The following is a 27,166-nucleotide window of genomic DNA, read 5'->3' as shown; positions in this document are numbered from 1 at the left end:
AATGACTTTAATGTAATCGAAGACAGCATCTTAGAAAATTTTAAAGTGACCTCACTGTGTAAAACAGTTTATTGTTCATTCATTTACATTTTAGGGGGGAGGGATTCTCTGTTAACGGATTAAACAAATTTATCATTTATTTATACATTTATATATACATATAAATCTTGTGCAGCTTTAGATAACCGTGAATTAAAAGAAAAATAGGAAACCATACACTGCAGTAAAACACGATTATATTCATTCTGTTTGAATTACATATCAGAACCAGTTACAATACATTCACAACATGTATAACAATGATGTTGGTGTGAATCTTCCTCACTTCGTGTCTGGCAACAAGGGATACACCCACAGTTTCTGTGCAGATACTATATTTATGATGTATCACACCTCTCAACATGAAATTGGTAGATTTAATGACCCAATTGCCTCCGTCCCCAAGTCGACTCTCCAGCACGCAGCTAAAGTCATGCATAATCCCACAAAATCTACCTAGCTTATGAATTTTAAATACAGAGGCCTAAATCACAGAGCTGCTTTCAAGTGAATCCATTTCTAATAGAAAAGCAGACAGTTAGGAGGGTGTACTGCTGTTGGGTGTCGTCAGCCAGGGGGATGCATTTTGTAAATATATTTTTAATGTGTGCAAAAGTTTTTAAATTGACAAATTTTATGCAGGAGAAACCCTTAGGAATAGCCCACTGAAAAACCAGAAAGGCTTTGCTTAAATGGAATAAATCAATGGGATATTGAATTTTCTTCAGATTTTCTTCAGCTCTGTTTGACTCTGGTCTGTTTGCTCTGCAGGAGCCACTTGCCACTATATATTATTGAATATGTATGTACATCAATTTCCCCTGATGGGCGCTGTTGCTGCTTAAACATGTCAGATATTCTTATTAGAGTTATACCTCAAAGGAGCTGCAAATGTTCATATTATAGTATTTTATCCTGATTGTATGAGGATCCAAAATGGCTTCATATAATAATGAGTAAAGGATGATTCTGGTTTATTACATCATAGGTCTTTGTTGTAGTGGCCTTTAAGGTTGGGGGTGTTGTCTCAGTGCAAGTTTGGGGTTTAGGACTGTAACGAATGGCCATAAATTCAGCAGCTCTTGAGCGATAAGAATAACCAACATGTTTCAGCAGCCAGTCTTTATCAGGGGAAAGGGATGCACATACATATACAACAATATGGGCCAAGCGACTCCCCCAGAGCACAGTCAAACATAACATACTTTGAGGAAATCTTCAAAATGTAATATTTCATTCATTCATCTGGGTCTCAGAGCAGCTGCCACACATGGCTTGAAATGCTTTTACAACCCAATGTATGTCTTTTTTTCTTCACTTATCAGAAGTAAGCATTGTTGTTCAACGGTAGGGGGAATTCACATAAATAACAGCAACCATAAAAATCGAGAAAGATACTTCTAGTGATATTTTTCAATGAGTTCCAGGATTCTAAGGCCCTGACACAGTAAAGGTATGCATTGTGCCCCGCAAACAGTCAAATTAGACCACGCTATTCACTATCCATTTGTGGCTGGAAGAAAGGAGTCTCATATAGCTGGAAAGGGGGGAAATGAAAACAACACGCACATTGTACTTGTTTCAGTGATGCGTGTTCAAATCTTTCTTTTGAGCATTTGATAAAGACTTAGAGATGGATGTGGTTCTGAGTTCACATTGACTGTTCCTGCCGGCACAAACAAGAGCTTTTGGAAGAATTGTGGTTAGTTAATTCAAACCGGCTGATTTTGTGTTGCCAAGTTCAGAGGGTGAGCTCATTTGAAGCTGCAGTCTGGCTGCCTATTACACCTGGTTGATTGCCGTGGACTGTCCGGTTTTATTTTAACCTGGAATTTAACATTTTCTTTGCAGGCGAGTCAGGTAAATTGTGCTGTAAGTTTTAAAAACAAAACAAACAATTAAACAGTGAAGCAGCTGAAACACAATCCTAGTCACAATCTCAATACATCATCAGAGCCTAAATGTTTTGAGGACAACGCCTGGTAGAAGGAGGAAACTCCATCTTGGCATGTTGCTAGGCAATGCATTAATATTAATGTTGTCTTTTCTCAGAACGTGTGCACCCTCTGCCCCTTTTGGGATAAACTGAAGCTTAAAGATATCTCCATCTCACTGATACTTCTTTTATCCTTGTTTAAACTCATATCAAAGGTTTTAATTACATTCTGCAAATGTATTGCTGCAGAGCTTTGTGTGTAATCACTAATGCTTTTATAGTTCCTAGTTTCCAGTGCTGATATGCCCAGCTCATTTCTAGTGTAACTGAAAAATGGGTATGTGGTATATCTGGTTGTGCGGTGTTTGAACATGTTTGAGTTGATCATGTATTCAGATTGAAACAGCTTATTTTGCCTGAATCTAATCACCACCATATCTGATTACGAACCAGAAATCTCTATTCAAACATGTACAGCTAAATCATCGTGACTTCTTTGTTTCAATCTCTTTTTTTACCATTCAAAAAAGGTTTTGAACAGGAGAAATAAATCTACGATGGAGTTCGCCCTCTGCCTCACCCTTTCCCCTGCTGAGCTTTTAGCCTGGAGTCTTTGTCGTAGCCTCCCCACACCTCTCAGCTGCCCTCCCTGCAAAACCGTTTTCCTGGCACTAAAACACAGATGTTATCCATCTGATTAAACGTTCAAGGTTACATCTCCAAATACATCAAAGTCTACCTTTCCTATAAGAAGAAGCATGACAGCCAACACTTTCAGTAGCCTGGAGGTGCGAGCTCCAGTGTTCTCCCCATCATTTTTTCTCTATATAAATAATTGGTATCTCTGCTCAAATTAAAAAAAGTGTAATGGTAATTGGGACAGAGCCAATAGGTGAGATGAATGACGCTGAAGGGACCTAACATCCTTTGTTGACACGCCTAAAGGGGTTAAGCAAATCCGCAGACTATGACCTAGGAAAATTAAAGTCAGATAAGAGAAAATGAATCAGCAACAATTATGATGATTGGTTTATTGTTCAAGTCATTTAGACATTCACTGGTTCCATCTTATCAAATATGATTCTTGGTTATGAAACATTGTATTTGAACGTCATCTGGGTAAAATTATGCACAGCCTTTGGAATCTTTTCTTACATTATGGACTGGAGCGCCCCATGAAATAGAGTAGCGGAAGCCGAGAGTGCTCTACCAATCTGTTTCATGGGGAGCAATGCCCCGGAGGAAAGTGAGACACTGTTTATCTTTACACACTGAACACACTGCCAAGTCTCAGAGCTGGTTTCAAATCAGCAAAGTGTCCCTTTAAGTATAGGGCCTCAACTAATACTTATTTTCATTATGGATGAATCTGATGATTGTTTTATTTTATTATTATTTGTTTAGTTTTGGAGTGACTGTGTGTAGCCATACTGAGTCTTGTATTCACAGAAATGGTAAATGGACTTAATGAATAGTTATCTAGAGCTAGTTCTAGTCTTCAATTCGTGGCACTTTTACACTACTTGCCACATTCACCCATTCAGAAACACATTCATACACCAAAAGAAGCAATGGCAACGCCTTCGGGAACAATTTGGGGATCAGTGCCCCAGGACACTTCAACATGCGAACTAGAGGAGCTGGGGATCATACCACCTATCTACTGAGCCACAGCTGCCCTGAGGGACAGTGTGGTTGCCATGGTTGGGCTCCATTTCACCTGCACAGAGATCAATACAATCTGTGCTTAACATTGTTATGCTGAGCTATGCTAGGCTAGCCACGGCTGACTGCAGCTTCGTACATAACACACATGAGAGCATTATTGGGCGTCTTATCCCTGCCTGGAAAGAAACTTAATAAATGTATTTCCCAAAATGTTGAACTATTATGTTAATTGGTAATGATGACATCCATCGGTTGTCATTGAGCATTTGACTCATTACATTTTACTCATAACATTTCTTCTTCCCTCTTTCTAGAGATTGAAAAAGTTCAGAAAGACGAGGGGAAGGAAGAGGAGAAGTTCATTGACGTCGTCATCAACAAGAACATGAAACTGGGCCAGAAAATTTTAATACCAGTCAAGCAATTTCCTAAAGTAAGTGTTATAGGAACGCCAGAGACTTCTCCAAGAATGTGATGTGCACAAATAGAGAATTTTAGATTGTGATATTTATAGATAATGAAGCCAACTTCAGTAGCTCTGGTTTTGATTTAGATTCCTTACAAGAGCCACTTGACACATTTTGTTGATGCTTTATGTTATTAGATGTAACATCTGGAGGACGGCGTACAGGCAGAGTGTTGGCTGACAGAACTGGGGTAGAAATATGTGATGCTCTTGTCTGAAGAACTGTTAAAACTTGAAATGTTAAGTGTAATCCTCGCTCTCCTCCCTCATACACCTCTCTATTAGCTACACTGACCTTGGTCAATGACGCTTTGACGTGTCAGTATATTAAAGGTATATTAATTTGTCAATGAATATTTATGAATACACGAGTCAAAGGAATTATCCTGCAGTAGATTTCATTTTCTTCACTGTGCTGTAGATTTCTTACTTGCTGGGTACATGCACTTTTTTTCAATTTCTAGAGGTCTTTTGTTCATGAAAATCTAGAGCTTGTAGGGTGAGAGTACAAATGCATTGCAGTACATAAGTCACATGTATATAGAGGCCGTCATCTTCACGCTGACCTCCACCTGAAGTCGTTTAGAATGATAACTCAGTTGCCACATTTCAGAGCACTTCAGCCTCGCCCGTCACAAGGAGCCTTCTCTGGCAGCAGAGTTTATTGGAGCCTCGTGCTCAGTGCATGACAGGGATTTCCCGCTGGGAGCACGATGGGGAGGCTGGTGTAAAAGTGAGAGGGCCGATCTTGGATGGGAACATCACTCAAGTTTTCACCTCAGCCCTTCAGGGGGAAGGAGAGCAATAACCTGCAGTATGTGGATAGAGAGGACAGCAGGCATGAACCAATGGAGCTCGTTAAGCTATGCAAAGGTGGACTTGGGTTTAATTTCCACATAACATCCTTTTCTGCTCAATAACACTATAATTTTAATGACATGCATTGTAAAATAATACCAATGTCAATTTAACATGCAGGTTGTAAAAATTGGTTGTCAACCACGATTCAATTTAACACTTTATGGTAGCTTTGAAACCCCACTATGTTTGAACACTGTGACAAACACATCCTAAGTTCAAAATCTAAACTTGTGAGCAATGGGAATTTGTAGGCAGGAAACAATCAGAAAGGTAACACAAAAGTTAATATTTTGCCGAGTTTCCCTTTAAAGATCCTGTCACAAAACTTAGATCAGTTTGAGACTATCGCTGAGATGACTAACTGAATTGAGCCTTGTTTCACATTCTCTACATCCCTGATTTAGAGAACAGTGTAACATCAGCATGCTAACATGTTCATAATGGCAATGCTAGTATGCTGATGTGCATCAGGTATATTTACCATGTACACCATTTGATCTTTGCGTGTTAGCATTTGACCTGATGGCAGAGCTAGATGAAAAGTCAGCAAAGCTTTGATGAGACCTTGTCTGTATACAATTTCATGGCAGTCTATACAATAGTTGTTGATACATTTCAGTTTGGATCAAAGTGGTGGATCCAGTTAATAGGGATGCAATGATACACTCAACTCACGGTTCGATACAGTTCACTTTTGTTTTTTTGTTCACAATACGCTTTTCTTACAATTTCTTTCTTTTTTTTTTTTTTTCATCAAAATGAGCCAAATGAGCTAGAGGCAAATTGTGAACGAATAAAATGATCTTCTATTCGTAGGGAAAAAAATCTTAGAGGTGCTTTTTTTTAACAGAAACTCTGTTTCAGTTTGTCCTCCCTTAGAAAAAGTGCAACTTAATTGGCCATCTTGAACAACAACACCTGAAAAATATCTACTTTCTTTAAAAACAATTTCACAGGTTAACTGGTGTTACCTGGTGTAATTTAATATCTTAATTAAAAAAATAATGTAAATTCTTCACCAGAAAAAGAGATCCTTTCTTTAGAGAAACACTGTTAAACACTCTTTCTGTGTCTTATAAAAAAGTGCAACCGAAGTATTTATTCACTTACATTACAAAGAATAACTGGATTTTTGAAAACAAATCGCACATCAAAAATAATAACATCAAAACATAACATTGCTAGTGATATAACTTTGAGTGGCTCTTAATATCCACCCATCGGTTGTGATAGACACAGTATCAGCCCTCCGGAGAACATTAACCACAGGAGCTCTTACCTCCTGGTAGAGTTCGCTCACCACCACAAGTGCTGTCAAGACGGGATGCGGTATCTTGGCTCCACAGCCGAAAGCCCTCCTTTTCAACGACGGAAAATGGCCTCAAATCTTTTCCAATAAGATAACCGCTTGCCCTGGTAATTCAGTGCGCTCTTGCGTTGTTATGGGGGAGAGGAGATGCAAAGCCTCTCGTCAGGGTGGTTTGCCCCTTGGGCAACTTTCACTCAGGAGGTGGCGTAACGTTACCTTGCTTCTCACACTGGTGGCGGCTAATATGCTGTGCACGTTGCTTCTGTTGCTTCTCTTGCCATATTTACATGCTGTTTTGTTTTTTGTCTGTCTATTTCTTACTGGTTGTATTTGTGTATATGGGGAATTTAAAAATGCCGCCACAAAGGTGATGTCAAACCGCTCGGTGCATCCTCTATTTCAAAGTTGTTGCCTACTGTCGCCATGTCTTCCCTAATGCTGTGCCCTGTAGCATACCTACACAATGACCTAAGTCACGGGACTTCACTTCACTTTAATGACTCACCCACCAGTGACTTTTTTTTTAAGAGAACATAACCTATTTCTAAAAAAAAGGAGAAAAGAACATAGTCATATACTTTTCTCGCATTCAAGATTATTTTTTTCTGTCAACCGGGGCGAATCGTTGCACATTTGTACCGATTTTTATTTGTGTCACGATGCATCGTTACATCGCTACCAGTTACCCATATTGCCTCAACGCTGTTAGCATGGCTAGAACATGTCTAGACATCTAGGTTAATCCCTTTGATGGTCCAACTAAATAATAATTAATTCAGTATTTCTGATTGACATTGATGCAAGGTTTATAGGGATTCATTAAATTGTTGGATTGCCAAACTCCTAAGGAGATACCGTATTTTTTAAATTTCAGTTGTTTTTTCCATAATGCATTGCATATGCATTGTTATTAATAGGATTATTATAATGACAACAGTGCCTTCTCAGTCTTATCAATAAATTAAGTTATGGTTATACTGCACATAGTGCTAGCATCTTTTCAGTTTGACACTAGCTTAGCTGGCTCATTGTTTGAACCACATTTCAGTGACTATAATTCAACATAGCACCTACTTCAGAATTGATATATTATCATTGAAAGGCTGTCAAAACAACAGTTATGAACTGTTAACCTTTCTAAAAAAATAACTTTAAAACCTTAGCATAGATATCTAAATGTGTCTGCTAATCAATAGATCTAAGCTTACTGCATTAACTCCGAGAAAGAATCAGGGATTGGCACGCACTCTGATGAAGAGCTGACATTAGTTTTCATCCCTGACGACTGTGTAGGTATGTATGTAGTGTCACCTGGAGGTTGATCTAAGTCTCCTAGGTTCACAGCTTAACAGATTTGCTTTGACAGCTTTGATAAGTAGAGCCACTAATATGCTGTTTAGAGCTCCAACAAGCCACCGAAGGAAGACAAATTCAATTTGTTCTATCTGACAGGTAGCAATGGCAAGAGTGATCGGTCTGACTTCAGTGGGTTTTCTCCTGAACTGCGAGCATCACCTTTTGGCTTCTGGCATTGTAGTGGCCCAGACATTTTCCAAAATAGCCATTTAGAAGCACGTGCAGAGAGGTTAAATCCATCATGAGCAAACATGGCTTTTTATCAAAATGAAGCGGGCAAGGACACCACGCAGCAAGTTCCAGGTCGCTGAGTCTGTGTGATGAAATGGAGCTGTTCCTCAGCAATGATTTTTAACATCCAACACTGATTCATTTTTCCCACTTCCTAAGATATTGGCAAGAGTGATGATATTAGAAGGTTGTATGGTGTAGTGCTGTTGTGTATAGACACGTTGCAGCAAATGTCTTAAAAATAAAAAAATTTAAATCTAGGATACAGATATAGAGATTTTAAATCCTGATTTAACCAGTATGACACATAATGTCACACCTACTCTGGACCTAAAAATATCGTACCTTTTGAACAAGGAAGCACCATCAGTGCTCATCTGTACATTCGCCAGATCTGTGGGCCCGCTCTCAGAGAGCATCTTTTGTCAGAAAGCACCGTGGGCCATCAGCGAGGCGTAAGGGGTCCCACTGGTTTATTTCCAGTTCACACTGTAGCTTCTTCTGTGCGCTGGGAGCAGTATTTATCCTTCTGCTGTTGTCCTGTCCTGCTGTCCTCAGCACAATCACTGCGCTGGCGCTCTGTTAGCGCACATTTCTCCAGACTCAGTATTACATTCAGCAAATGATGAGAAGATCTCAGATGTGCACCCCCAGTCTCTCACCCCTCTGCCACCCTCCCCCCTCCATGTTAAGTGTGATTAATCATAAATCCTTTCTCTCCTTGTGTCTGCTGTCTTTAAAATCATCCCCATGACTTCTTGGTTTCAATTGAATTTGGCGCAACAATTAAATTATATTTTTGTAATTTTCAGTCATTTTTATATTGTATTTGTAGATATTTTTGTTTAACTAAAACCAAAGCAGAGCATCAAGCGACAACCTGTGATTAAACACTTCAGATTTTATTGTGGTGATTACAGAGAGCAGTAGCACAATCCTCTGACACAGTTTAATGACAGGAACCAGTGCAGGAGCCCAGGCAGGTTTTCATAAATCACATAATCCCTCATAATAACTAAAGCATTAGAAAAACCCCAAAGCATCAATCACAATAGGAGTCAGACAGATTTTGATTTCTGATAAACAGCAGGGATTATAGTTCTGTGTTCTGTAAGACTCAAGCGTTTGTCCATATGTGGAGATGCGTTTGCCTCTGCACACACATCAGCCGTGTAGTGATGTGTTCAAATGTCCAGATTAAGGCTTCTCTCCGACATTTACTGGCATTAGTTAAACAAATAGGAAGCAAAACTGCATGATCTCTTTCTAAATAGTCAGGAACTTAAAATAGTGCCAAACAAATTCCATTACATCATGTCATTCTATTGTCTATAATTCTGGGTGAAGATAGTGTATGCCTCATTTTAACACAAGTTGTAAAAAGTTTTACCCATGTCTGGATTAACCTGCTACAGTGGTAACCCCATTAAGGCCCTCACCCTGTTAGCTAGTTGTAATTGTGCTTTCGTTGTGCATTTTACCTTACTCTCAAAGTAAATCACAATAAATCAGACTGCACAAGTCAGTAATCTAGGCTTGTGTTTATTTTTTCATATACTGGGGTATAATTAAAAGTATTGAAAATCATACCGTCAGGATTTCTAAATACCCGAAATACCTTGTTACTGTTTGTTTTAATATCTTTGAACTCCTCTTCAAACTTGGGCATTTAATTCCAGACAGTGCAGATCAAACATGAAATGAGGGAGAAAGAAATGTAGCAGGTCCTTTGCCGGACTCACACTGGGGACGTTTCAGTCTTAACTCTTGGCATCTTAAGCCCTAAACCACGGGCGTACATCAAACTTCACCTGTTCAATGTGTGCACCAAGAATTCATTATTTAAAATGATTTTGCTTTGATACAAACAACATGAAAAAACATAAAACAGAATCAGAAAGCCACAGGTTTATATAGTGGTGCTCCCGCCAAAAAAGAATGAACAGAAAAGAAACACTGCTAATTAAGGTTACATCTTTTACGTTCCATTTGACTTCTAATTATTATTTGCTTGGAATGACAGCATAATTAAATTAGAAACTTGCTCATATCACAATAATTGCAGTAACACGCAATGTTTATGAATTCTGAAATTAATAAAGTAATCTCTAATTATAAGTAAGTTGTCAGAGGAGTAGTTTCTGCAGGTGTTCCGGTAGATCGGTTGGTGAGCACAGAGTAATGGCGCAGTGTACGGAGTTGTAATTCAGATCAAGAATAGGCCATCCCTTTCTCATTCAACAGATTCTCTAGGTCCTTCCATTTCAAACTGTGCACTACAGACATGATTGTATGTTTTAAACGAAGAGGGGCATTTATTCTCTCCTCAAGTGACCCACACACCAGTGTCTAATTGTGTCCCTGTTCTCACAGAAACACAAACAAGCTTGAGAGTCAATTCATGTTTGCATCAATTTCTGTTTCACACTCTAATTTTCCCATTACTGCACATTTGCTGCTTAATGCTCTGTCTGTTACCCGTGTGTGCACCATCGATGTGACTTATACACCATACGCAATACAATAGTGCTTTGTGTATAATCAGAAAACCAGCTTTTCTCCTTGTTTAAGCATTTTTATCCGTCAGTGTAGAACACTGCTGGTAGACTGAGGACTGAGATATCCATACAAACAGCCCGCACTCCGTGTGCGATACACAACCTGTCAGAAGGATTGAATGAGTGCACAAAAGCTGTAGTAATTTGACGAGATGTCGGCTGTGTGATCTGGCTCTGCAAATCATTGTTCAAGAGACGGCACAGCTCAGTGATCAAGGCTCTATCCAGGTGGAAATGATGGATGCACAGGACATCGGTTAAACTCAGCACATTTAAAACATTTCCTGACAACCTCTTTTTCGCCCAAGTAGCGCTGTCTCCTTTGATGATCCTTTTGTTAATGTAAATACCTGAGAGTAGGGCATGTTTTGTTTGCTTACATAACTTTAAAAAGAATTTGTTTCCTAATCAACAAACATGGAAATAAATTATTAAATTTGCAAATTTCTGTGGAGGTATTGCAATGTTTTAGTTACCCAAGTTATCATTCCCCCTAGTCCACTCAATCAAAGGGTTGGAATAAGCACATTTGGGTATGGTATTTTCTAGGGCTGCAACAGAAAACTATTTTGATAATCAATTCATCTGCAGATTATTACTATGATTAATCAATTATTAATAGGTTGAAAAGAAGGAAGCTGATTTTTTTTTAATGATTCTTTTTTTGGCAGTTTTCAAAGCCTCCCCCATATAGGACAGACAGGAAAAGGGCCGAGAAAGAGAGGGGGAGACATGCAACAAAGGGCCGCGGATCGGGCGAACCCGCGGACACCGCCTCTAGGACCCCCAACCTCCCCATATGGGGCGACTGCTCCAACCGTTGTTGTTGTTTTTATTAATAATTGGAGATGCAAAAGGCACCACTACAGTTAGAAAATGAGTAAATAAATGGACATTGAGGATGCAGCCATGCACTGATAATAAAAGGGAAAAGTAATGTTCAGACTGTAGGCAAATCCCACCTGTCTCTCACATCAGATATTTAAGACAGGCTGCTTTGGTTATTTACAAGTTGTTTTTGTACAGTATGTGATCAGATCAGATTTGTGTCCAGACATCACCAACCTATCTGCGTGGGTTGCCATGGTAACATTATAGGCACCTATACCCAGAAGCGTGAGCTAGCTAACTAGGCCTTTATGATTTTAATTAAGCTTAGAGTAAGAGCTTAAGAGTACAACTTAAACGCTTAACGTTTCACCCACACACTTGTCACAGCACAGGACACACTGCTATGGCACGGTGAGCGATAACTTGTTCGGCTCATTTAAGTTAACCAGTGTGTGAAAGTGACCCTTAAGAGACGTCTTCTCTGAGGTTGCAGTCCTCAATGCTCCCAGTGAAATAACATGTCTGAAGCATCAGGGAATGAGTGCTTTCTCTTTGTTTTGTGATGGATTAGTGTAGTCGGGCATAGCTTTATCAAGCATTTAAAATAGTTTAATCATGGGCCCGGCAACATTAATCCATCACAAAACAGAGAACAAAGATAATGAGAGATTGAAGGCATTACTGTCTGTTATGTTGGTTTTTTTTTTTAATTAACCTGTAATTGTGCATTCGTCTGTGAGGTCAGGGGAGAGACACTGGAGTACGGTGAAAACATTCTGAGCAGTGGTGAAGCAGGGAGAGGTGTTTGTGTATGTGTTTCAGGCTGGGAAAAAAATCCTCAACATAGGTTAACATATCATAGGAGCCCCAGTACTGTTACTGAGTGGCTGTTATTTGCTGCTGCTTTTCAAAGACACAGCACGGCAGCTTGCCTCTGGTGTGTTTTCGGCACAATATTTATGATGACAATGATACAACATTGATCGATGATGAAATTGGTTGCACACTAATTTCGTAATCAATTTTAATCGGTTCAATCGATTAGTTTTTGCAACTCTAGTATTTACGATGAGGCAAGGGCTGAATAGCGCCCTGTATGATCACATCCAGCCCCAGGACTTCGGGCAATTATGAAAGTTGAAGGAACATACAGTAGCTGAGAGCTGCTAGACTTCGGCCCAGCTAGGATAAAAACCCAACAGTTCCTTACTGCATTAGAGCAAATCACTAAAGCTCGCCTCTCAAATCCCTCACCCAGGAGTTGGCAGTAGCCCCCTAATAAGCACTCGCTTTCTGAACAAAAGGCAGGAGAGATATAGGTGAGGTGTAGCACCAAACTGGCTGTTTTTTTTACCTCCTGCTAGCTAATTGATGACCTAGATAGTTGAGGGAGGCAGCTGTATAACTCACTAGTAAAGGAAAACATTGAAAGGGGGAGAAAAGCATTGCTCTCCTTTTGTCTCCCTGACCATCTCCAGCTGCTGGTGGAATTGTGTTTAGCCCGTGTAAAGGTTGTATGACTTTGATGGGTGTCTGAACAGAACATACCTCAACAAAGTAATGCATAACATTTGTTTTTTTTTTGTCTAAAAAGCGGTGACCTTGTAAAGTAATCTAAGCCAGGAAGCCTTTGATGGATGGAGACACACCAGCGGCAGTTAAGTTCAATGTTAGCTCAAACATGCACATTATGATAATGCTGCACATTGAACATTTATATTCAAACATTCAGGAACATGCAGGTCAACAGTAAATGTTTTGAACTTATATCAGTAAAATAAAGATAATACAGTATTTTTTTATATGGATGGGAATTGATAACCGCTTTTCAGTCCGATTCTTTATCGTTTCCCTTATTCATTCCTGATTAATTTTTTGTGTGAAAATAAGTTGGCCGACACTGGTTTTCAGCATTATTACAAATGTTTTATAATCTCAGTCTGAAAACAGTGTAGCTGAAACAAGAGCATATTTTTCACACTTTTCACACTCTCATGCACAAGATTAATATTGTTGTTTTGCAATGGGCAACTATGGGAAAAAAAACATGGCATTGATAAAAGGAACTAATAAGCATGGAAGCTTACGATTCCGGTTCATATTCCAATGTGTTACCACTTCTCAGCTGGAACTGCTTCTTGATTCCCATCCCTTATTTTTCATAATAAATTGTTACATTTACCATAAAAATGTTAAATGTAATATTTATTCCTAATGATAATTTTGAATGTTTAAATCACAGTACTGCATGATATTTCCTTCTTCATGATTATGTATGATATGTTTGTACTAATCAACCAAATGTCTGCCCAGTTTAAGAAATGAGTTGGTTGAAATACTGGTTAGATCTTAATGATTGTTGTATTTGTTCCCAGTGTAAAGGGACACTCCAATTTACCATTTCTAAATCTATTTTATAGTCACGTGAGTTGTACACGGCCTCTGAAAACACTTGTATAATGTCTAAAGGGAAATTAAAACAGTCTGAGGATTCCCTTGGGGAACTATTGCATTGTGGGAAGTGAATGCTTGAAGTAGGATTGTGTCTAGATATTAACCCAAGATTTTCAAGACTTTTGTAAGATGTTTAAGATTCTGCATTGACCTTGAATGGTTAATGTTAGATGTAAAGGTAAAGTATTGGCCTTAAATGGTTAAAGTTAGATGGTCAAGGTTAGGCATTGACCTTGAATGGTTAAGGTTAGATGTAAAGGTAAAGTATTGGCCTTAAATGGTTAAAGTTAGATGGTCAAGGTTAGGCATTGACCTTGAATGGTTAAGGTTAGATGTAAAGGTAAAGTATTGGCCTTAAATGGTTAAAGTTAGATGGTCAAGGTTAGGCATTGACCTTGAATGGTTAAGGTTAGATGTAAAGGTTAAGTATTGGCCTTAAATGGTTAAAGTTAGATGGTTAAGGTTAGGCATTGACCTTGAATGGTTATGGTTAGATGGTTAAGGTTATGCATTAACCTTGAATGGTTAAAGTCGATTGGTTAAGGTTAGGCATTGACCTTGGATGGTTTAAGTCGGATGGTTAAGGTTAGGCATTAACCTTGAATGGTTTAAGTCGGATGGTTAAGGTTAGGCATTAACCTTGAATGGTTTAAGTTGGATGGTTAAGGTTAGTCATTGACCTTGAATGGTTAAGATTGGATGGTTAAGGTTAGACATTTACCTTGAATGGTTAAAGCTGGGATAGGTCATTGGGCAGTTAGTCTCTCAAGAGTTTACACCAGTATTTGCAAATCTAGTGTAACCTCCTAGACACGACCATGAGCTACTACAGGTACTGAAACTCAGGGTACCCTGGCTACTGCTGCATATTTTTTTATCTGTGACCTTTTAATACTATGGGATATTCACAATTTATTGAAATTTGTGACATGACTGAATTAAGGTTGGTTGGGACACCACGAAAGCCTAGCATTTAGAGTGAAGTCCATGAATTGCAACATCTGGCCAGGAAACATTGTTGCGTGATGTCCCACATTTCACTCTATTAGTTTCCCACCATGTCTCTACTGTCATCCGTCTAATAACGACATAGGTAGATTGGTTGCAGATTTCTAACATGTGTTAAGTGATAAATTAGATCTATTGTACATGGCCTATGCTATGAATCATTACACTGTACAAGGGCATAATTTCCACTTTGGGTGGGTGTCAGAGATTTTTGTCTCTTTCCCATCTCCCACCCCAGTAAATCAAAAAAAGTTCAGCTGACAACATTCAGAGGAGACAAGAGAAGAGTTGATTACATTTAGTTTTTGCATCGACTCAGGGTAATTACATTTCAGGAACATTTCAGGAGTTTTTCCCCACATCAGAAAACATACAGGTACCGGCTATCCTGCCTATTAGTATAGGTTGTTGGGGCTGACAGATTATATTTACAATTTATATTCTCCTGAAAAACACACAATAATTAAAGCATTACATATTTTTATTTATATAACTTATTTTTAATATTCTATTTTTGTATAATGATCTTATTCTCGTCATTATCTGTTTATAGTGCAGATGGTAAAAAGGACACCCTTTTGTTGGAAAGATTATATAAGCACACATATGATAAATAAAATACAGAAGTGTTAAGTCTCTATTACTTTTGCAAAATGTGACTTTAGGATTAGTGCAAAAACAGCTATTAACATTGTATTTCAATTTCTTGATATTCTACTGCACTTTTTATTCAAATGTGAGATGAATATAAGTTAGGGAATAGCATCTTTTTTTACATGTTGAAAAAACGCTAACTTCATTGTGTCCTTCGTCTTCATGCCATACAAAACCTTAAGCCACAAAAAGGTGACACGGTGAACCTGGGATAAGACATCTCAGAAATGTTTCCATACAGATCCTATCAAGACACAGGAACTGCTGATAAGTTTTCATTAGATTCAGTCGCTGCTTGAGCACAAAAAAATGTCTTTGCTCTTTATCTCAAACACACAGATTCTGATTGATTGGCTCTCTTGCTCTCTGTTGCAGTTTAACTTTGTCGGCAAACTCCTGGGGCCACGCGGGAACTCGTTAAAGAGACTACAGGAGGACACTCTCACAAAGATGTCAATTCTCGGAAAAGGATCCATGAGGGACAAAGAAAAGGTAACAATCCAGTCTGTTATTTCATTTTGTCCTCCACATCATTTTATCATTTCATCTTGGTCTGAGAGACCATTTCACTGTGAGAGGTAAGATAAAAATCCAGCCTACTCAGATAGACATTAATTAAACTCCCCCGTATTTTCTCTAAAAATCTGTTGATTTTCAATAAAATGTCAGCAAATTGTCAAAAATGCCCATAACATGTTGTGTTTTGTCCGATCAACAGTCTAAAATATTTTGTGTTTAATTTCATACAAAACTAAGTCGACAAGAACATTTCACATTTGACAGTAACTGGAACAGTTTTTACAATTTTTTGTTTAAAAATTGCTTTAATGAATTAATCAATAATCAGAATTGTTGCAGATTCATTTCCCGGCCTATTGCCCAATTATGTAATCAAATGGTTTTGTTTAATGTACCTTTCTAAGAAATAAACTTACTCTTAAAATATGATAACTTGGAGCAAATTTCATTATTTACAACTGTTTTTCTCTTCACTTTAACCCCAGATCTATCTTTGTCTCATTCTAAATCAGATGTGAGCAGATCACCCCTGGGAAATTTGGATTGACAGCTCACATACAGTTTTGAAAGACAGCTTCAACTTGAAAACAAATTTCAGAAGTTTATGGAAATGTGAATGATCTTGGGGATCACCAAAGCAGTCTGACATCTTTTAAAGCCTGCCCTTTCATAGTAAACAAAACACAGTCACGTCAAGTGCAGACTATACTATCTATATTTGTGCTTTTGTTTTCATACACGCGCTGTCTCAAGATAAGAACAGTGCTTTATAATGTTCTGTACATGAATGGAAACTTTGTGGTTAAAAGGATAGAAGGACACACAAATCCAGTTTAACAACTTATATCATCCGTGATCATGTCAGTGAATAAAGAGAGGGTATAAAAGTTGATTCAGCAGCATAATTGATTGCAGACTGGACTGGTTAACTGAGAATAAATTGACTTCACTTGGCTTGTTTGCATCTTTCCCCTCCCTCTGTTTGTCAGGGGTGATTTGTTGGTGGCGTGATTCTCACTATCATACAACACATTCTTTTTGATTGCTGTGATCAATAGTCTTTGCTGGACGACAACTCTGGAGTACCTGAAAAAAAGATCTGTTAATGTGCTGACCTGGAGAGCCCTTACCTGTCTTCACAAACCGGATGTAGGATTTATGACGGACAGCTTTCTGTCAGGGATGCTCCGTGTGTAGCTGCTTCCTCTGTTTTCTTTGGGGGGGAGGATACACCTTTGCTACAAAACCACTACTTTATCTTCAGCTGGTTTCTGACTTACTGTTTTCAGCTGCGCAGCGTGTGTCATCATAGTTTTCAACACTTGAAGTTCCTTGTGTAAGCCATGGAGCTGGTCCACTGCAGAGCAAAAAGACAGGTCTACTTTTAAGACATTTTCAAGTCGAGCTGAAACAAAGCTGTCCCTCTGTTATGGAGGCACCATGTGATGCACCGTCACATTTAAGGACATGTTTCTATTTATTCTGATAAAAAAAATATAAAAAATACTGCACTCTACTTCTGGGTTTCACCTGACTGACAGGAAAGAACATACTGTTAAGTGCTCACCCTGCAGAAAACATTAGATGGAAACGTAATTGTCATCATGTTGCTTAGAAAATAAAGGTTTAATTGATGTGTTGGAGGATGAAACCGTACATATGGCAGAGACTCTGTAAAGAGATAGGGTAATTGCTCAAATATTTGTCTTAATCTTGTGTTGACAGGAATACGAGGGAGGGGTTGAAAGGCTCAGAGCTGTCGGAGTCAGTCTCCTCGCCTGGTTATGGCACCTCTGTTGTCCTGCCGCTGTCAGAGCAGGATGATGTAAAGGCATCCATGGTCCGCACCCCCTTCTCGTTAGCGCCGTGATTAACTCATCCATTTTCCTCCCTGGGACTTGTAGTTTCGCTTTAATTTTCCTGATAGACAAAACAATCACTTTGTTTCACTTTTGTTAAGTCCTGCGTTGGGTTTAATTGTGAGCTGCAAGGACTGCTTAGTAAGTGTGTGAACTGTATTGAACAGAAAAATGAACATAGCTGTCTGCTAACAAAAATTGTAAGTCCATTATTATTTGAAGAACTAGGGATAATATAATTTAAATCACATTACCAAAAATATAAATTATGAGCGATAAAGTCCAGGCTGACAGAATTTTGCAACAAATTACAAATTTTTATGTGTGAAAAATGTGTATGTTCTTACGAGGCAGGCTTACTAAGTTGATCTATTGACATTGACTTATGAGTCGATGCTGATCATGCTGATTGTACAGTAGCTGTTCAATCTATTGTGTATGCTTCATTGTTTATTCTTTTGTTCTTTTCAATGTCTCTTTCGAGTCCCTTTCATTGCTCAGTCTCTGCACCTTTTGCTAACTCAAGCTTTCAGTTTTTAAAAGGGGGGTGGTTCTATTTTGTCTTCCCTGAAGGTATTGTTGGTGTTGGGTTGATTTGCCATTCGCTATCTTGTGTGTCCTTTGGAAAATATACTGTGATGCACAGGAAGTGATACATCTGTGTTTTTTTTTTAAATAAATAGTATAATCGTGTAGGGATAAGAGTAGTCATAAGATCCAAATCTTTGGTACCAAGTGGATGCTAAAATTCTGAAAATCTAACATTACTTGTTTTTGCCTTCGGACCTGATGGGGGCATACACCTAGAAATGTTCTAGTCTGCCATTAAATGATGAAGAAGAAAAATGCCTACCAGCACAAAATAACAATCCTCATCTCCTTGCACACTTGGCATGGCCACACAGCAAAAAGCTTTAGTGTACATCACAAGTTTATGGATGATAACTAGAAAGTAACCCTGTTAGCTTCCTCTACAAATAGAATCTTATTCCGTGGAAAACACTGAACAACGTATCCAAAGGGTTATTCTTGCCAACCTTATCCTGAAATACACATTATAAAGTAGTGTATCTTGAGGTACATGGGATTTATTGAGCTGTTGTTTTTCTTATGTTGGTAACAAATTGGGTATCAAGAATTGTGGAGTTTCAGTGGTGTTTGGTAAATTGCTGGTATCATGACATCCCTTTAACAGTGCAAGTAGATCTGTAGGCATCCACGAAGCGCATTGTTTGGTCTCTAGATCTTGAGGGTGTAGAGGTGGAATAGCTGAGCTGAGGAGATTGGAGATATAAACTGTCTGGTGCAAGTGCATTCAGTGAAAAGCAAAAGAAAGAATGTTTGAATCAATGCTGGATGTCATAAATGACCAGTGATGGGAGGGCAGTCAAAGGCAGATACAGTATGTCTTTTCTTGGTACGGGTTGAGAACAATCTGGTAGATAGAATTCTTCAAAATATAAATGTCTGAAGTGTGGAGGAACTGAAGGTTGATAGACCTGTGCAGTTCATTTCACAGGATGGAAAATTCCCATTTTCCATGCGAATGCGAATGCTCCAAGCTCAATATTATTCCTTCCCTCTAAGGTCCGTCTGCAGGAGCTCCTGCATCCTGAGCATTGTGGCCTTCAGTTTCCAGGGTGAACGGCTTTTCATAAGCAGATTTACAGAGAAAAAAAACAAGTAAACAGGAGAAAGATGCTGCCAGTAGATATGAGAATCAGACAGCTGTAATCTCCCTCCACGGGCTGCTTAGCTGCTATAGGACTCTGCTGGATCACCAATGCGTCTTATCAGCACTGGGGGTGGTGCCAGCATGTATGAAAACTGCTATTATATCTGCAATATCATATGCAAATTAAGTGGTCACACATACAGATTGCTCTCATACAAAATGAGATATCCACTAGGTATAACATCAACACTTTGCAAATGTTGAATGGACCTTATAGATAGAAAGATGGAGTAAAAAGAACAAATACTTTTAAAAAAAGGAAGTCCTCAGATGACACATGCTGGCATTAGACTGGATCGCCTTTTTTTTGGCAGATGATAGTTAAAGCACACAGTAATGATTGTTTTTCATTTTATCTATTTTCATGCAAATATACCAAGGAACACATGAAAGGGAAAAGGGGAACTGATCTGCAGGTAGTCGTCTCCTTCTAACACCCTGCTTACACTCCCTGTTCGACACCGGCAGCTCCGTATGCACTGGTGCTATGCGCAAAGGAGGCCTCTGCTCGTAAAGCACAGATTTATGGGGGAAATTAACATATCATTAACATACCACAGGCTCTCTTAAAAGAAGGTTATTTATAATTAGGTGACATCAGAGACACTGGCTTGCATGGTGCTGGAGAGGTAGAAGGGAAAGAGGAAGTGGCTGCCATTGGAAAGGCCCGGAGAAGAGTTTTTTTTGTTAAAATGGAGAAACTGGGACGCCAAACCTGTTGTTTCCTTTGTGTAATGTGTTAGGAGACATTTGGGGGTTCTGCTGTCCTATTTCTTTCCATCAATAACATTATACTGACCTGCTTCTGTCGGGCTAGAATGGCCTGTGCAACCCCTCACTGTTAACATGGTACAGTACTGTATATGTTTCTGTTGCAGTCTTAATGAATTGTGCTGTTGCAGGCACAGGAGTCGAGAGGAGTGAGTTAAATCCGCTCTACTTTTAGGGGTTCTAATATTCACCAAATATATAAGAAATACACACTTGTTTAGCATATACTGACACCAGTTTCAGGATAAAAAACTGAAACTTTCTACATGCCTCTGAATAACTTATGTGTCACTTAAGTTTTTGTTGTTGAGTGCAGTGCATGAAAATACGTGAAATCCAAGTCTGTTGCAGCTTTTGTTTTGAACAGACTTTATTGGCAGTGACAGCCACAACATGTCTGACCAGACAAGCTGATTGACAACTTTTGTGAAAACACTCCACCATACAGATGGATTATAATTACAAAGACAGTATTATAAACAGTATGGATCAGCCATATATAGATAGATGTAGGAAACATATTTTTGTCCGTCCAAATGACATTTTCTCCCATGCCAGCAGCATGGCTCCATGTCGGTCACGTCACCACCTGGCCCAGACTCAAAGACCTGTGCAGCAGTTGGATGGGTTGTCATGAAACTTTTAACCGACATGTGTAGTCCCCAGAGGATGCGCCCTAATGACTTTAGGGATCCCTTGAAATTTTCTTGAGCACCGCCTTGAGGTTGACACTTGAGGTTTTAATTCATATTTGCTGAAACTATGACTATATCCTTAACAGCACAGCGAGACAGATGATCTGTGAAAAAGTCATGTAGCTCTACCTCCGTCTTCTGCTCTCTGTCTGCTCCTAATGGAATCTGCTAGATTCTGACACTGCGTCAAAAAACGTTCAGTTCTGAGTGGTTGCTGGAGGTCGGGCACAGTGGAATAGCAGCAGATACCATTAGAGGCAGAAAGGGAGGGAGCAGAAGGTGGAGGTACAGATACATTACGTTTTCTTCAGCTTTAAATAACAACATTGACTTTTGGTTTAACACAGGACATGAACCACGGTTTCCTGGGTGAAAGTGCGTTTATGTGACCCATCCATCCACCCTGACTTCCCGCTGCGGGACTTCTGAAACCTTGATTAGAAACGTTCTTGTAATATGTCCAAAACAAATGTAATCTGGGACAAAAAAAGTTTATCTTACAAACGTAAACTGATAATGCAGTTTAGTTGTTCATCATTTTTAAGGGACTAGGCTCAACAACAAATTAGATTGAACAGTGACTAAAAGTCTAAAGCCATGCTAGTAGCTCTGTGAGGCTGTAATGTTTACAATAAAGGAAACTTTAACCAACGTGTTGGACAACATTTGTCCAATCATGGTACTAGCCAAAAAGTCATGGGATCACCACTTCTCTATGAATAGCTACACCAAATTGCATGGTAATCCATCCAAGAGTTCCAACCGTCAATCTTTAGGGAAAGTTAGGGGCTCACCCAAGACATTATCATTCATCCCCCGAGGGACACAAATGACTCTACCAAAATCTGTGCCAATCACTAATTAAGTTGACATTTTGACATTCTGGTGGTGGAGGGGTTGGACATGAAGGCTGTATCCTCGTCAGTGGCCCAGGTTTAAATCTGACCCAGGGCCTTTTGCTGTTTGTCATAATCTCTTTCAACCCCTTTCTTTTTATTCTCCAGCTGCAATAAAAGCCCTAAAATTAGTCTTTTAAGTCAGATGGGTTCATTATCTATGCACCACGGGTATCTCTACCGTATTAGATTTTCTCCAGAATTTACCTGGCAAGGGAAATTACAGTAGTAGTTATACATGCAGGGTTGCATGTATGGCCTTTTAAACAATTTAATTTTAAGATTTTTATCTATTTCATGTAAATATTCCTGTAGAGCCTTACTTTTAATTAGTCTCTTTGGTGTGTCAAATGTTGTTGGGTTTCTGCAGTTAATTTACAAGGAAACAGCTGCCAGTCAAGTACAGGTGGTCCAATCTTTTGGTGTTTTATTCTTTTGACTTTCTGATGATGAAGGTGTCTGTTTTTTCAATTGCGTAGTTAAATTAATTTGTTGCAAAATCACATTTCATCATCTTACACCAAAGCAACAGATAATGGTCCACCAAGTTATTTAGGTTAGCTAAAGACAAACATACTTTTCACTATTTGACTGTCTCTCTTTACATTGCTAATATAAACTACTATTTTACACATTATGGATTTATTTTAACAAATGGTTAATGTTATTGACACTACTAAACTACTGTTTAAAACAACCCTACCAAGTATTTGCTTGCCTCCCAAAGTTGATGAATTTATTTTAAACAGAGCTGCAGAACTCTATTTATTATTATCAGGTGCATGATAGTGCATACCCTGCACATCTATACATTTGTTACGAGGACAGGCAGCTGTGTCAGGACAAAAGCAATCAGTTCAACGTGACAGCCGCAGTAGAAACTTGTAGGGATTGCCTTGTTGCAGAAATACACGTTTAAAAGAACCCACATAAATATTTCCTGTCTGTCTTTTTGCAACTATCCAGCACTGAAGCATCAAACCTCATTATGTAACAGTTATGAAAAAAGTCCCTCCAGTAAATCCTTGCCAACATACAAAAAAAAACAAACAAGATAAATGTTGCTGACTGTGACAGCTAACTCACACTCGTTCCCTAGACAGAGGATATATTATACCAAACATCTTTTTTAAATATTTTGTACCATCAGGAAGAAGAGCTACGACAGGGCGGTGAGGCCAAATATCACCACCTGAACGAAGATCTGCACGTGCTCATCGAGGTGTTCGCCCCGCCCGCCGAGGCCTACGCCCGGATGGGTCACGCGCTAGAGGAGATCAAGAAGTTTCTCATCCCAGTAAGTTCCCTTACACTTTGTCTTTCCCTTTTCTTTTACTGAATCTCTTCCCAGATGCTCTGAACTCATTTTCAGCCTGTCCACAGTGAAATGAGTGAGTAACAGCAGAGACACCCTCCTCTCCAGCTCACACTCTTCATCCGTTACTTGCATTGTAATTCTGTGAGTGCTGTCAGAGTGTGTGGAAAGCGCCTGATTCGGTGTGTGTGATCCTGAGTGGGAAGTCGTGGGTATTACAAGAATAAAAGAGCGTAGTGGAGGATCTCTGCATGGGCCAAACTCTCCCTGGCAGCAGCATAGAGCTTATTTACTCTTCCTCCATTCATTATGGATGATCTCTCCAATGCTCAAAGCTATGATAATTTACATCTCACCATTAATTATCAGTAGACCCCTCCCACACATCCCATCATGTTACCTCTCCCTACTGCTGCTACAAAGCCTATTTATTGATAGAGCAGACACATGGCAGTCATATCAACCATTTATTATTAAAGACCCATTCCCATGTTAATAATTTGTATTAATTTAGTGGCAAAAACAACTGTGTGGGGAGATAAAGGCAAATGAGGTCCCATGGATTTATCAACGGGAGATCTGAAATGTTTTGCTGCCTCAGGAACAGTGGTCACGGCAGTACTGTAAAGTACATTAATTAGATATTCCCGGGGCTGCAGCCCTGGAGATAAAGGATGGAATTTAATACAGTGTAATTGAAAGCGAGTCTATCTGTCTGTGTTTGTGTGAACATGCTGCCTCTCTGTGTGCAGGACTACAATGATGAGATCAGACAGGCCCAGCTGCAGGAGCTCACATACCTGAACGGCGGCTCGGAGGATGCCAAGGTGCCATCGGTGAGGGGCAAGTCAGTCGCCCGTGGTAGAGGGACACCTGTTTCAGGGCCTCCCAGGTAACCTACCTCCAAGTGTGTGTATGTGTGTGTGTACGTGTGCAGGTTGTTGTTGGGGAGATGGTATCATTTATACTTAAGGACCTACTGGAAGACAGTTTTTTTATGGATTTGAACAGTATCCAGTTGCTTTTTCAGAGTTAATGGTGTCATTTACAGTAGCAGCACATTTATGACTGCCTCTGTCTAGTACAATACCAGCAGATAAATTGTATCTATTTTTGTTGTTTTTGCAAGATATGGATGTTTGCAAGATATGGATGTTACATTAAAGTTTAGTTTAGTAGCCTTATTTATTGATCAATGTGGTCCACATTCACTTGGTTTACTATGTGTCAATGCAAATGTTTGCTACAGTTCTAAAATAAATGTGCGGATGTGCATGTATTAACTCTTGATTTACTAAGGCAGTATTTCATTGCAGACAGACTGGCAGAAAGAATTATGAATGCAAACAGACAGACTGACAAGATGAAAATAACACCAGTTTCGTTGTTGTGGCTGGCATAAGTCAATATAACTGGTGGTGGGATGGTCAGATACTTCACTATAATAGGGGTGAATTAGGTAGATGCATGAAATAAAGGTATTTTCAAAAAAATAAACAAAACAATGAAGTTGCGTCCTCTAGTAAATTTATGACGCGAGCCTCAACTCCCTGATGGTAGTATCATACAGAACAATCTTGAAACCCACTGGCTCTGTGTCCAATGATAATTTAAGCCTCTAGGGGCACTGGCTAATCATTGTGGCTTTCCAGTGTAGTGGATATCTAGACCAAGACTTCTTCTTCCAAGTGACAGCCTTTGTTTACGGTCCAATAACCAACTTGAAATTTGAGAATGGAATTGGAGGTGAGAGATGACGTCTATATAAACATATATATGCATATGAATGCAGATAAATAATTAAAAAAAATTTTTTTAAATAAATCGTCACCATATAATAGACAATGGGTTCCGTGATTGCATTTTGGCCAATGCGTTCTGCCTCGTTTACTCACCACACGGACTGTTTACCCGCATGCAACTGAAACCTTCTCAAACATGATTGGTAAATACTACTTGGAAAACAAACAGCATCCAGACCATTTCCAAAATCCACCGAAATATTGCTCTTTTTCAATCTCTGGTATCAAATTTAGTCATGGGTCCATTTTATTTGTTTATTTTTAGATAACTGACAGTACAGTTCTTTGGACATTTTTGGTCCGTAAAATTTCGGTAGAATGAAAGTATAGTCATGTTTTCTTTCCATTACAACCTTCCTTGTGACTTATCTGTGCAACGTTTACGCCTGATTTTCAGAGGGGGAGGATTTTCCACCAAACTGGCTGTCAAATTGTCAGTTCATCCAGAAGGATACATGATCATCCTTTGGTAACATGCAGTAAGAAGAGGGACGCACCTTGCAATCACTTGCTAAAATGCCAAACAGCAGGTCCAACTGGTTTCACCTGTTTGATAAATTGAAAAGAAAAAGAAATTGGTGTAAAAATGCCATAAATCCTGACATCTTTTTTTCATATCATCGATTTGAAAAGTCTGTCTTTTCTCAAAGGAAAACAGCAAAACCTCTTAGATAAGAAGTTGCATGTTTAGATGTATAAATAGTCTGACTTTGGCAATGGAGACAGCAGTTTGTGTCCTATCACCTTCCAACAGAATTGTTTGGTTTCTCTTACTGTAACAATTTCAACAATCTCACCCTCGACCTAATCAACCTTAACCATACGGTCAAATGAGACATTTGAAGCACTGACAAACAACTGGTGACTGGCAGGCAGGAGACACAGTGTATACTAATGTACAGTTACATGCTGATATAAAATTATACCGGTGGGACATACTGAACCAAAAATGTTTCCTGTATAATCTATGAAAGGCATTTCTCATATTCTACAACAATGAATTCTTCAGAAGAAAATATGAGCCCTGATAGGTTCAGCTATGCTGACAGTGTGCAGACCTCAGCAGGAAGTACAAAGAAGAGGCAGAAACCATAGATGATTGGCATGAAACTACAAACCAAAGTACTGCGGCTTTCATTTAGAGTTTCACTGTGTGCTTATTAACTGAACTTGCCAGGCGGTTTTCTGTGGACCAAAGGAAACCAACTGGCCAAGAGAGCCAGGACATCTAAGGCTGGTAAATCCAGCTTTCTCTGGACTGGGCTGTCAGTACAGCTTAGAGAATGTTCAGTCAGAAGGACGTCTCACTCTTTCTCTCTTTTTTTGTTTCATGATCACTCATTTCAAGTTACCCCTTCTTGGCTTCTGTCCATTATCCTACTCCATCCAAAACAATCTCCCCTTGTTCACTTCATGGAATAAAGTAAGCCAAATGTTATCTTGTCCTGTCTGTTACCCACATAGAGCCTGGTCACTATATTTGTGAGTCTCAGCCTTCCAGATATGCCCAATGTATGCAATTTCAAGACTTTTAGGGACCCCAGTATGCAGAAATGGTTAAATACACCATTTTAGAACAGGTGAAAATAACACATATGTACTGCATGCAACAAACTGCATACACTATGCCAAACCACAACATTTTTTCTAATCCTAACCAAGACAGTGATGCATAACCCCAGCAGTCCCCTTTTTTCATGTAAGGGTCGTTTTGTTGCCTAACCCTAGCAGTCCCCTTTTTTCATGTAAGTGTCGTTTTGTTGCCTAACCCTAGCAGTCACCTTTTTTCATGTAAGGGTCGTTTTGTTGCCTAACCCTAGCAGTCCCCTTTTTTCATGTAAGGGTCGATTTGTTGCCTAACCCTAACCGTAACCTATTGTTTGCTAAACGTAACCAAATGTAACCTTTGCGATCCAGTTCCCGTTGCCATTTCTGGCATTACATACAAAGTCCTATTTTGTGAGATAACCTACAGATTTTTGTGCATTACTTTTCGTACGATATCCAACGAACCTGTTGATGAGAATACTTTACTTCCCTATATGTGACCACTAGAAGTCACTTTAAACTCTATACAGTAATTTATTGAAGCTGCAGTTAGGCACAGCTTGCTAATTGAATATGATAGAAAGAACCAATTTTATGCTCCACTTTTTCAGCCTTGCTTAAAAATTAAATCCTTACTATTAAATAAAAGACTGAA

General features: G+C 39.1%; 1 protein-coding gene across 1 annotated transcript in view; it reads left to right on the top strand.

Moving 5' to 3' along the window:
- Positions 1 to 27,166, top strand: part of khdrbs3 (KH domain containing, RNA binding, signal transduction associated 3) — a gene marked incomplete at both ends in the record, with an annotated part of 114,820 nt that overhangs the window by 47,778 nt on the left and 39,876 nt on the right. Inside the window, 4 exons of the mRNA XM_083926235.1 lie at positions 3,958 to 4,076; positions 15,747 to 15,863; positions 22,997 to 23,143; positions 23,914 to 24,053. Of these exons, the coding sequence (XP_083782361.1) occupies positions 3,958 to 4,076; positions 15,747 to 15,863; positions 22,997 to 23,143; positions 23,914 to 24,053 (523 nt within the window). The remainder of the gene's footprint in view (positions 1 to 3,957; positions 4,077 to 15,746; positions 15,864 to 22,996; positions 23,144 to 23,913; positions 24,054 to 27,166) is intronic.

The sequence above is a fragment of the Echiichthys vipera genome (genome assembly GCF_963691815.1).
Source record: "Echiichthys vipera genome assembly, chromosome: 13".
NCBI classification, from domain to species: domain Eukaryota; kingdom Metazoa; phylum Chordata; class Actinopteri; order Perciformes; family Trachinidae; genus Echiichthys; species Echiichthys vipera.
The sequence above is the reverse complement of the archived record's forward strand: the minus strand, read 5'-3'. Positions and strand labels throughout refer to the sequence as shown.